Source organism: Chanos chanos, chromosome 6, assembly GCF_902362185.1.
Source record: "Chanos chanos chromosome 6, fChaCha1.1, whole genome shotgun sequence".
Taxonomy (NCBI): Eukaryota; Metazoa; Chordata; class Actinopteri; order Gonorynchiformes; family Chanidae; genus Chanos; species Chanos chanos.
Window position 1 is genome coordinate 28,583,147 of NC_044500.1, and position 13,314 is coordinate 28,596,460.

The following is a 13,314-nucleotide window of genomic DNA, read 5'->3' on the forward strand; positions in this document are numbered from 1 at the left end:
CTCATATAGGACTGTGATTTTTGTTTAAAAGAAAAGGGAGAGGACAGACACATTGGACCTGGGTGAATCCTATTCAAAGTGCCTCCTACTTTTGGTAATGTAACATTTTTTGTTAGTTATTTTCACAGATGACTTGGAAAGTTTCTTATTCTGATCACTTGCGCCCTTTAACTGAATGAGTATAATTTATGAAAACTGTTTTTGTACACTTATCGTATTGCTGTGTAGCTGCGTATGGGCTATACTGTGTAAAACTGAAGCGCCGTTTGTAATGTCTGCAATAGAACAGTTTGAACCTCCACCTGTCTAGCATATGGTCCAACGTTTCTTTGTGATGTAATATCAATAAAGTAAAAAGGTACAAGAACAAACACCCAAATCGTTACATTAGGCTGCATGCGCACTCCCGTTAAAAAAATCGTCTTTAACTCCATATTGACGTTTACCGTTTTTCGGACATTGAATGGCTTTAAGAGTTGAGTAAACCGTCAATGTAAATTGACGCTGGAAAGCACTAAAGAATATTTTACGGTGTTAAAAATGTCCTGTTTAACCAATTAAACTGAACGCTTGTTCTGTTTCGGTCATGTAGACTTATCGCTGTTGAGGTTCTATGGTTAATATAAAATAGTTTTCAAAGTGGGATTTCATTTGGGGGGTGTCCCTTTGAAAAACTGGTGTAGGGGTCCCCGGGGAAAAATCGCAGATACAATCAAATAATAACCGAAGAGGGAGGGAGGGGGCGGGGCCCGGGAAATCATGGATCATTCTGGGTGCCTGACGCAGGCTTCCGGCAGACTGTAGTGAAACTGATATCAAACTTATTTGTCCTAATATCCTCGTCCGTCCTTCACGGTGATTTCTTGAATTCAGTATCGTTTTTGGTTTAATTGCAGCCTTGGCCTTTATACTAAATGACATCAATATTTCATTTATATTTCAGTATTGTTAATTTAACCAGTTTTAGTCAGAACAAAAGACTTTGTCATGTAGTTATCCAAAAGATCATGTTAGGTTAGGTGACAGTAGAACATAGTCTTGGAACATTTCTTGCTGAAGTGTAACATTTTTTAGGTATGAGCCAAAATCAGTTGACTCTTTGCCCACATTTGCAGGCATTTTTGTAGTATTTTTGTATTTTAGGTGTTTATAAAATAGTGTGTGATGTGATGACACAGCACCTTCCATTTAAACAGATATAGAGACGGATCTACACGTTTTCCAGTTTATTTCTTCCAATGCTTTTTTGTTTCATATTTCAGTCAGACCAAATGCTCAACAAAAAAGTCAATGTTGTTAATATTGCAGAATTTTCAACATTCATGTTACTACGGCAGCATTCAGTAAAAAAAAAAAAAAAAATCAGCAGAAAGAGCTAATCTAGGCCTGTTCTCTCTCTCTCTCTCTCTCTCTCTCTCTCTCTCTCTCTGTCTCTCCCCCCTCTCTCCCTCTCTCTCTCTTTCTGTGTGTGTGTGTTGTAGATGTCAAGGCGGAGTGAGCGACTTGTTTCAAGTGGGTATTACCCGAATGACGATGATGCAACCAGCACCAGCTCCACTGGATCCACTGTCCTAATATCCTATAGGGAGAGCCCACTCAGGTATTTCACTTCACTGTGTGTGTATGTGTGTGTGTGCGTGTGTGTGTGTGTGTGCACTTATTTTTGCCAACTTAAAAGGACATTTTACTGAAAGCACACTATTGTATGAGGGGCTCCAGGGGGGCTCCAGGGGTCAAAATCATAGTCCACACTGGTAAAAAAAAATATCTTCATTAGCACTCTCTCTCTCTCTCTCTCTCTCTCTGTGTCTCTGTGTCTCTGTGTCAGGATCCCTAAATCTAGGACCAGAAGCCGAAAAGGAGCCAGCTCCTCTCGTGCATCTAGTCAAGCGAGCAACGTGTCTGATTTTCTGAGTCCATACATCAGAGACTCAACCAAAACTGACGACTGTATGAGTGAGTATTAATCATTTCACAGAGGGGCTGTGTCTCATTGTTTGCTCTAAAACAAAAACAAGCATAACCCAGTATTTGGTATGGTTGTGTATCTATGACGTTATAAATGATACAAGCCAGCTTATGACAGTAGGGCAGTGTTACCATCCTTTGATTCCAGCAGAGGGTTTATTTTATTTTTATAATGTAAATTCTCTGAAAGACCTGTCTGAATGTACTTTAAAGAATAGTTGCATAGACTGGAGAACAGAAGCATCATTTCATTAAGAGAGTGGATGTAACATTCATACGGAGTCTGAAACTGCCGACACTACAAGTTGTCATAAAGTCATTGTCCTTGCTCTCTGTCTCTCTCGATAAATATCCCTGTCCTTCTCTCACTTTCAGCTCCAAACAGTGGAGTCCATAGGAGGAGTCCTGTTTACCACAGCACAACTAGCCTCCTCTCCAGCTCTGCTGGCCATGCCCAGCTGGACAGTAACCGTGAGACTGCAGGATTTTCCTCTGGCTACTCGTCTTCTGAGGAAGGTTATTACCGGCCCAGGACCAACAGCAGCTGCAGTGAGTGTCTGTTCTCCACCCCTGACCAGTATAGTGTCTCTTCCATAGGAAACACAAGGGTCACAAGTGCTTGTTACATTTTCATAGCGAACGGTGTGTGTGTTAGTGAGAGAAATAGAGGTAGAAAGAAAGAGAGCAATAAAGTGCAAGGACGATTGCGTATGTGAAAATAATAGTGTGTGTGTGTGTGTGTGTTTCTGTGTCTGAATCAGCTGCACTGTCTATGCTCTGCGTTTTCTTATTTTTAATTAAAGAGACAAAAATATTCAAATGTGTAAACTCAGGAAAGTTACATCCTGCATGAGTTCCCCTTTTCTGCATTCTCTCACTCTGTATCCTCATGCTAGCCATGCTACACTTTCTTCAAAAAGGCCCACTTCTGTCCCAGTGTGACATACAGATTTAAGTCATGTCTCATCCCCAAATATTATAGCCTCTTTAAAGTTCATTTATATTTTTTATGGCTCTGATTAATGACAAAAGCTTACTATGTGCTTCAGTGTTTACAGAGACTGTCTATGAAAAGCAGAGAAAGAGGTTAAATGTGTATTTATGTGCTTATGAGGACTTGTGGAGGTGGAGCTGTGAGAAAGACGTGTTATTTTGATGTGTCCTGTTTTCTAGGTTCAGCCCAGTCTCCTGCAGAGGCAGGGATTGGACTCACAGAGGTACTCCGTTCCCCAGGTTAGGCTCTTGAGATGCTTCTACTCACTAAGCAGTGTCTTCTCTAGTGTGACACAAGAAATGATATTTCACATGTTCATTTGTTTGTTTGTTTTTGACATCATCAGCTCGTGCTCTGGCAATGTTGTACTTCTGGTTTGCCACAACTTGGTACAGTCTGACCTCTGGATTGTCTCTGCTGGATGTGTTTTTACTGAGCCGGTAAATTGGGATTCATTCTGTTTGTGTGTGTGTGTGTGTGTGTGTGTGTGCACATATACCACTTTTTTGTATACAGGCATGATCTAGTTGTGTACAGTAGGTAGCTTATTGGATGTGGTTTTATGTGTAGTGTTGTGTGCTGTACATATATAAAAAGTGTTCCGGGGGGTGGGGTGGGGGGGGGGGGTGGTCGTGTTTCAGTTCCTTCGCTTCTGAGATCTGATAACATTTGTAACTCTGCATGTTGCAGTGTAACTGTGTAGCTGTTGTAAACCTGTATCTGTCTCTGTGCAGACGCACCGCAGGCATGAAGAAGGCCATCCTCCTCTTCCTCCTTATCTTTCTCTTGATTTTTGGTGAGTTTTGATTGAGCCAGTTAGCATAAATATCTGTTTCTTATTAAAGAGTGGATGCAGACATGGTCATTTAGTCACTGTGAGAAATTGTGTTGTGAACTGACAGTAACATCTCTTGGGAGGTTCAGTTTCACAGACACACACACTTTCTTGACATTTTATATTGCTTATATGAGTAGCAGTGGACTTTATGGTGACATTTCTTTTTATTTATATGTAAGTTATAAGTGCTATAATTTGTGTGTGTGTATGTAAAAAAAATGGGCTGTGATTTCTGTTCTCAGGTGTATGGTACTGGTACCCTTCTATCTCTGCTTCCCTCACTCAGACTAAGGCCTCCATAAGACCTGTTCAACACACCTCACATGTGGGTCCATGTTACTGGAGAAATACCACTGTCATCTCACTGTCCTTTTTGCTCTAGCATGATTATAAAACATATTCCTTTTGTCTGGCTTTAGTTTTTTTGCCAAATGAACTTTCTTTCTTTCTTTCTTTCTTTCTTTTTGTCTTGCTGTCTTTCTTTCTCCAGCAGGAGCAGATTCCTCATGTTAGTCTGTTGGCTATAAAGGAGCAGATCAATGCTGAGCTTCATAAACACAAAGCTGAATGGTCTGAGAGCAGGAGTAAAGATGTGGAGCAATTAATGGTGAGAGATCGATGAATATACAGTGAGAGACAGAGAGAGTGTGTAAAGATGATTAAGTGTTTCTGTTTTTTCATCATTTTAATTTTGTGTGTGTGTGTGTGTGTGTGTGTGTGCGTGCGCGCATTCTCTTAGAGGGAGATCAATCTATTGAAACAGGGTGGAGAAAAACAGAAGCTCTTGACTGAGGTAAGAATTCTTAATACTTCACTTTTAGGCATCATTGCCACACACACACACACACACGCACACACACACACATACACACACACTCTCTGTAACAGTTATAATGTGCTGTGCCTTTAAGAGCACATTGCCTTTTGTGCAGCTGCACCTGCGTATATTGTGGGGATTGGAAGAAATTAGTCTCTCTCTTGTGTGGAACAAGTGCAGTGCTAATTGTCTGACTATACCACCGAAAAACCATAACGCAACAGCTTGTATATCCCCCTTTCTGTTTTAGTTTAGCTAGTCTGAAATGCATGTATGTCCAGATTAGCGTGCCGTGGAGACCCGGCATTATATGGTCGACACTTAATTATTAAACTGACCCCTATGAGTACCGCCAACTCCATTTTCCCGCTTCCTCCATGGTGTCTCCAGTCTTCAGCCTACGAAGCTAAAGCGTTACAACACGCACACGCACATGCACACACTCATGTGGGTCTTACTGAAGTCTTTCCATACCTTAACTAACTTTTCATTTGATATCTTACCACATTTTGTGTAGTCAGTTATGTGCAAAATATTTTCAAAACTTAATTAATACTTTATTCCTTGGGTCCCACAGTTGTTTACAGTGTGTGCCCAATCCGTCAGATAAATTGCTTCAGTGTAGTTTATTTCATAAAGTAACAAGGTGCTCACAGCTAGACAACTGTGAGGCCCACTGGGCTATATGACAAGGGTTTAATTTTGACTTTCATGAGTTTCTGTCTTGTGTGGTTCATCAAAACCCATGTTTTTTTTTTTTATGTTTTCTCTAATAATTAGAGTTTTCTATAAAGACTCTAATCCCGTGAGTGTTACATAACCAACACTATATGAAGATTATTAAGAGAAAAGCTAATACACTAATGCATCTCTCAGACAGCGATTTAGACGTGTGCTGTTATAGCTCAGTAAGGGCTTTGTTCTGTTAGAAAGCTGTCTGGACCACGCCCTGGAAATGCACGTTTTGCTGTCTGAGAGGGAACAGAGACAGAGATTCTGTGGATCCACCCCCTTATGAGGGGAAAACAAACCTAAAGAGGAGAATGTTGCAGATGTGGTATTAATATCAGTAAGGGCAGAGACGCTAGACACTCTTTAAAATTTCATTTATTGATAACACTAAGCAGAAAAGTGAATTTGTGTTTATTGTTAGGCTTTTTTTTAAGAAACATTTTATTCTAATATTATTTGTTCATAAATAGACAAACTCATAAAATAATTTAACTTAATTTCTAAATTTTTACACCCAGTCAAAAATGAATTTGAGTAAGCTGTCATTGCTCATTTTGTTCTCTCTTAAGCACGTGGTCTGAAATGATGGCAAAATTCCCTTAAAAATGATGGTTTACTAGCAAAATGCCTTTGGCTATGTGCTTCTGCTAGTGTCCTCTTAAATTATTAGAATTTTCTGTGAAATATAGCAGTGTGAGGGAATTTTGCACTTCTGTTATAATTAAATCTGGAGCGTAAATACTTCTGAAGATCTCGGAGAGACTCAGATAGTATGTTCTTATGTTTCATGTTCTTTCTTTCGTATCACATTTCTGATTTAACAAAGTGTCCAGAGTGATAGACTTGAGCCCAGATAGATGACTCTCATATTTTCTGTTTCTAAGCAGTAAAGTAAAATAAAATAAAATAAAATAACTAAAATAAAGTGAGACTGACCAAGGTGCCACAGCTTAGGTGGTCAGATTTATTGGACAAAGTCAGCAGTGAATGGACCACACTGAAACTTATTTATTCCATGGACACTTGAACCTAAAAACCTAATAGTCTCCAAACTAAACTCTCTGAGTCTAAGTTACAGAAAAGTTAAGCTCCAACTGACAAGTTTCATGAGAATAAAATCTTATAAATAGAAACATAAAATGCAGCAGTGGTATTTTAGGAGTTTAATGTTCTGAACAGGTTGTAACATCACTGTTTCTGTGCCTAACAGGGTAAATGTGACGTAACTTAAGCCTCTCAATCTAAAGAGGATGTAACACGACCAGTCACTCCTCTCTGTCGCACGAAACAGATATCACAACCATACCTAAGTCTCTTGTTTCTACACATATATCGCACCACATCCTGTTTCTGCTGGCATGGCAACAAAACATTTCACAGGAAATACAGACAGATGCTTCTCTTAGCAGAGTTCCGATGTTCAGAGCTGTGGTCAATAATACGTTTGTATCTTTGTCTCCCTCTAGAGGCTGATAACTGACATGGACAGTCTGAGAGCAGGCACAAAGAAGTGAGTGTTCGTCTCTGTTCGTGTCTTAGTCTTCTGTGTCTGCTCTGTTTTTCTGTGTATTTCCCTTAACTTTGGTGTTTTCAGTCAAGATTGAAATTGTGTGTACCAGTCATACAGATAATTACACTGTACTTCATGGGTTACATTAATGCACAAATTTCAGTTTCATTGTGTCCATAACTAATTGTCAGTCATTTTTAATACTTTACTCTTAAGATACATACTCTTCTGTCTTGTGTACAGAGATCCTCAGTCATCAGATAGATTAATAAAAAAAGGAAAAAAAATTAGATGTTAAGTTTGACTGTTTCTCCCCCTGAAGTGTGGAGTCTGATGTGCAAAGGCAGTGGGAACAGGAGATGACTGGAATGCACAGTCAGATTACTGGCTTAAAAGAACATGTGTCCCATCTCCAGTCAACTTCTGACCTACTTCAACAGAGAATGGACACACAGGAGAATCAGCATGCTGAGGTAGTGTATACACACACACTCACACACACATGCTCCCTCTTTCTCTCTCTATCACAAACGTACAAACACATCTTTCTTATACATCTACCACAATTCCAGACTGTCTTGTAAAATAAGTAGTTACATTATGGTGGATTCAGACTTTTTTTTAAAACCATACCTCTCAACAGATGACCTCTAGACTGAAGCTAGAGCTGTCTGATTGGCTGTTGAAGTTCCTGTCCTCAAATGAAGCTGTCAGTCAACAGAATTTGGTAAAGCGGCCAGACCTACAGAGCCAACTGGAGGATCTGGAAAAGAGACTACTGGACCGATTGAGGCAGGACAGAGAAGAAAAGAAGACAGATGTGTGGAGAAGTGTGGGAGAGACTCTCCGACAGGAAGGAGCGGGAGCCGTCACCATCCAGGTGAGCATTTTGAACAACAAAAACAGGTGCAATGATTTTGCAAAAATAACCGAATAAGTCAAGGAAAACAAGGACATGACTGTACAAAGAAAGCCTAACTCAAAGGGGCCAGTAGAGGGGGAGAGTGAGAACCAGGGAATAACAATTTGGCTTCTACCACATACTGTACACTACAGTCATACTCAGAATGTGCTGGACACTTTAAAATAAAAGGTGTAAATTTGATATGTATATGTATATGTTTTAAACTACTTAATCAGTCTTTCTGTTTTCATGGCTTCTCAGTATTTGTTTTGTAGTCTGTGTCAGCACGTTCACTTCTATCACATATAACTGCCGTGTACCGTGTAATGTGTGTGTGTATGTGTATGTGTATGTGTTCCTTCCCTGTAGAGGCTGGTAACTGATATGGACAGATTTAAGGTTGTGCACGAAGACATGTGCTGTGTTCTCTGTCTGAATAGCTCTTCAACTCTTCATGTATGTTTTAGGACGTGGAGCAGATAGTTCGCAGAGCCCTGAGTATATACAGAGCCGACGGGATCGGGATGGCAGACTACGCTCTGGAATCTGCAGGTTCAGCCGCTCTTCTGTTTTAATCACTGTTAATAAGTGCATGGTTAACATGAGCCTTGGTACAGGTCAGAACTGGGAGTTATGTGTATGTGTTTGTTTGTGTGTACACACAGGCGCAAGTGTGATAAATACAAGGTGTTCAGAAACGTATCGGACCAGGGCAGCCTGTCTGAGTCTGTTTGGGTTCCCTTTGTTGTATCTTTCGGAGAGCCCACGTACTGTTATACAGGTAAAACATCACCTACAGCTCTGCCCAATCAAAAACTTTCAGACAGCCAACGCAAACAGCCCATGTTAACAGGAATACCCTCACACTCTTTCATTCATCCTGAAATGTTTAAAATACAACAGCATTTGAACATTTTGGCGAAGAAACTTTTAATCCAAAGATTAAAAAAAAGAGAAAAAAACCTCCACAGATATTACATTGATTTGCTTATCGACACACAGCCTGAGTTGTACCCTGGAAAATGCTGGGCTTTCCGTGGTACTGAGGGATTCTTGGTCATCTCTTTGTCCTACCCGGTCCACATCACTCACGTCACCCTGGAACATCTTCCAAAAGTCCTGTCTCCAACGGGACGTATCGACAGCGCACCACAGGACTTTGCCGTTTATGTAAGTGAACGTATAAAGACAGCAAAACATGGCCATGAGAACATGAGTTCTCAGTCAGGATTATGTCATACTAATCATCTTAAATGTTTACATTAGTGGTTGAGTGTATGATATCTAACATGGCTGCTTAATGAAGCATTTCACCAGTAGCTCCACTGCTAACAGATTTTGAGGTATATCATAGTAGTGAGAAGTCACTTGTTAATGCTCTGTTTGTGTGATGACAGGGTATGACCAGTGAGAATGAAGAGGGAACTCTTCTCGGGAGGTTCACATACGATCATGAAGGAGAGTCCATTCAGACTTTCAAACTGCCGGTGAGTGACAGCTATAGACCTTATCGTAAACAAAAATACAGACACACTCATGAATGTAAACAATTTCATTACTGACTTTATTTGACATGACATCGTCTGCAATCCGTTTAGACAGGGGAGATTAAGGCAATTACTAGTCAGTGTAAAACATTCAGTGAATTTCTCATTGTCGTAACAGCGGAGGCAAAACCAAACTTTTCCATAACAGAAGTTTATATTTAAGTTGTTGTTTTTATTTAAGTTTAATAATGAACTCTAATTTATGTTTTGGCACATATCTGTAAGTCATAGTCCTTGTGAAACATGGCATGTGACTTTTAGACTTGCCCATTTTTATTTTCAGCTATTCTTTTCAGTCGGAAGTCTTTTTTTGTGCTTTGAAAGAGACAGGTCAGTTTTGTTTTAAGGAACTATACCCATGTGTTCCTCAAATATGAAGATTTTGGTATACAAGCCGTTGGCCTTTTCACAGTTTGTTTGCAGTGACTCTGCATTTGTAAATTTGTGTTTCCTTTAGAGCTTTTTAAACATCTTTCTAAATACGGAAAGCTGCTATACAGTGTTTCATATTTCATCATCGAATTGATATCGAATCGGAATCTAATCAGATTGAATCGAATCGTTAGTTTGTGAATCGTGATCGCGTCGAATAGGGGCATCTGTGCTAATACCCAGCCCTAATTAAGGGACATGCTACAGTAAATTACAGCTCACTGTCATTCTCTCTGTCTCTGTCTTTCTCTCTTTTCCCTCTCTTTTTGCTCCCTCAGGACCCTCAGGAACAGAAGATTTACAATGTGGTGGAACTCCGTATCCTGAGTAACTGGGGACACCCTGAGTATACCTGTGTTTACCGGTTTCGGGTTCACGGGAAACCATTGTCCTCCTGAGACCAATAGAGAGATCCACATGCCATCTTTCTTCACCCAAAAATTAAAGAACATAATAATTAACAGTATAAATAAAGTCCCTCAGGATTGTATCACATGCCTCTTCATAGCTTCGATGCCTCGCCTTTGTTCTCTCACTTTCAATTTCTTCCGGATTATTCCTTTCCTGTTATGCTGGATTTGTACCACAAGGTGTCCTACACAAACTGTCTCAGTCATGCTAAAGCTTGGTCAGCACACACAGCTCAAAACACATACAGGCTCCGGGTGGGGACGTATGGAGTTATTATTGAATCGCCTGGATGCATATTCTGCAATTTGCACTATTTGGAAAGTTATATTGCAAATGGCAACTACACAAGATTCTTGTCTCCTTTTATTAATACTTCCAAATTCTGTTTCTGTCAGTGAGAAGTAATCTAGGAGATGCTCTTTTGATTGATAGATGAAAAATTGTATAATTTCTTTGATTATCATTTCATGTGTCATGTCCTGTTTTCCTGCTGTTTCCAGACTTCTGTGCAGAGTGTCTTGGGCTGAGTAGGAAACTAACAATGTAAAATCAGCTGTCAAGTAGACATGTTTTTAGAGATGTGCGCTCTTATGCTTGTGTGTGTGGTGTGTGTGTGTGTATTTGTGTATGTCTGTGTTTGTGTGAGTGTGTCTACATATGTTGCTGACTGAATAACTCAGTGGTCTTAGGTCAGACAGCTGATTGGCTGTAGAAACTGTCAAGTAAGGAAATTGCCAGGCAATATATAGAGAAGTGAATGAGGAGTTAATGTAGTCCTTTTCACGGCAACCTGATATTTATTTATGACTGAAATGTGTTGTTTATTTGTGATGTCTAACATTTGCATGAAAATGCTATTGAGGCTTACTGAATCTATGTACTCTAAGATGTTAGTCAGTGTTTTGTATGAGAATCAATACTTGAATTGAGAACAGGTTACTGACTGTGGCCACAGTATAACTATCAGTATCAGTAAACCCGCCTAAAATCAGGGTTGACATTTTCACTCTGAACCTCAAAAATTCCTACAAAGAAATTTTAGGTTTTACATTTCATTTTCATCAGTTGAAAATTGTGTGTTATATTTCAGTGTATATATTGATCATTTTTCTATCGATGTGCATTTGGATTAATGTTAAGTCATATTGGACTTTCAGTTGCACTTATCCTCAACCAGTTTTGTTTTTGTTTCTTTTATTGCTATTGCTGATATAAATTTGAACATAAATATGTATCTAAAAATAATATAACATAGAGTTGCTCAGCTGTAAGGTGGTTTTGTTGGAACAGTGTCCTCTTCTCTGTGTTTTACATTAAATTTTAACTTTAAGCATCCATTCAATGAACGAAACCTGTGTAAGAATTGTACAACTCCAGGTAGATTGTCTAAATAATGAGAATGAAGTCTTCAGTCTAGAGAGCTAACCCTTTCACACCCCATCGTCCATGTTATATACACATTGTCATAATTTGTTTTTGTTTTTTTGTTGTTGTTTTTTTTAACCTTGATTTGAGTGAAAATATTTCAGTTGCCTCACTGCAAATGTACCAAAGCTGACCTGTCCTTGATATTTCATCATACTTATTGATGTGTTTTTTTGGGGGGGGGTTTTCCCCCCACTCCAAGTTGATCATTTTTTTTATTCCAATCCCAAGTGCATAACTATTGATTTGTAAGGGCAGTTATGTCTGTGCAAGATAGCATGGTTTTTTTTCTCTTGAATGTATAAATATCAGTTTTGTTCTGATTACAGATGAAGGCACTGAGCACTAGAAGACAAAACATTTACTTTACTTTAAGCAATGGACACATCAGTTTTCACTTTGTACTTATTATGATCAATATACATGTGATTTGATATCTACATTGTGAATTGTTTACTACCATAGAATGTGGTATTTATAAAAATGATTGTGGACATTTGAGTAAAGAAAACCTGAGTTGTTTTAAATAAGCAGTGTGTTAGTGTTAGTCAGACTAGTGTGGGTACAGTAATCTGTTGATCCCTCGCAGGCCCGGGGAAACAGAGAGTCAGCAAATCCCAGGGTTTTCTGACCAAAGTGCTCTTTACTGCGCTGACCAATTACCTCACAAACAACCCCCCTTCTCTCTCTTTCTGTCTCTCTCTCTGTTTTTCTTTCTCTCCAGTGATGAGTGTGCTCTTCACATCTTTGCTCCAGTTCTTACAGTCTGAACAGTATACATTGCAAAATGATACAGTGATATAGGATTGGCCATTGCCGTTAAAGAATAAATTTGAATTTTGAAAAGAATAGCTTGCATTTTGTTTTTGTGTTTTTGTGTAAGTTGCAAGTATCAAAATCATTTTTCCTAGTTTCATAGAAATTTTAATAACAAAATTGAAATGTGAAGTTCTCACATCACTGTCACTAATCAAGAGAGAGAAAAACATCATTAAACTTGTATTTAAAAAACAAATTGTGAAAAAGTTTTACCACATAAATTGTGAGACCGAAGTCACATAAATTAATCAACAAGAAATAAATTTGTGTACATTTCATATTGGATAAACCAGTTGACTCAATGTTAATTCAACATCCATTCCTACATAGCCCTGACATAATCCATGCTAGTCATTAATTCATCAAATACTTAATGCATATTAATTAACAAATGTGTTCATCACTTTGAATAATAAAGAGTTCCAATACTTTCTTCACAAATCTATTCATATAGCGCTTTTTACAATCAAAACTATCTCAAAGCAGCTTTACAGCGATCAATGCTGAGCAAGCCCAAGGCAGCACTGGCAAGGAAAAACTCCCTAATAGACCAAACAGGAGGAAGAAACCTTGGGGGACCCCATCCTCCTCTGGCCAGCACATAAAATAGACATTCACAGTGTAGAACGAGTCCATGATAAACAGATTCAATGCTCTATACAATTATTTTCAGTATACAGGATAAAAATGTGTACAGTGATCTGTTCATAGTATAAAAGGATTCACATTCAAGGTTCTAGGAGCTCTCTGTGGTACCTGGCTCAGCTGGCTCAGAACAGGGGCCTGCAGGAGGTCTGGGCAGGAGGGACAGAGGTATATAGTCCTCATTCTGGGAGCAGATGCTTGGGACTGGAACCTTGTAGATCTCAGAATGGATACCCCAGTCTTGGGGCAGGGAAGGAAGAGAGGGAACAACA

General features: G+C 39.2%; 1 protein-coding gene across 1 annotated transcript; it reads left to right on the plus strand.

Moving 5' to 3' along the window:
- The first annotated feature begins 1,481 nt into the window (after positions 1-1,481).
- Positions 1,482-10,140, plus strand: LOC115815268 (SUN domain-containing protein 2-like). Its single transcript, XM_030778224.1, has 17 exons — positions 1,482-1,600; positions 1,829-1,956; positions 2,344-2,517; positions 3,142-3,201; positions 3,309-3,402; positions 3,697-3,758; positions 4,043-4,125; positions 4,294-4,407; positions 4,540-4,593; positions 6,816-6,859; positions 7,182-7,337; positions 7,514-7,739; positions 8,231-8,315; positions 8,429-8,544; positions 8,766-8,933; positions 9,161-9,250; positions 10,021-10,140. Exons 1-17 carry the CDS (start codon positions 1,482-1,484, stop codon positions 10,138-10,140), a joined length of 1,893 nt encoding a protein of 630 aa, XP_030634084.1.
- Positions 10,141-13,314: the final 3,174 nt, after the last annotated feature.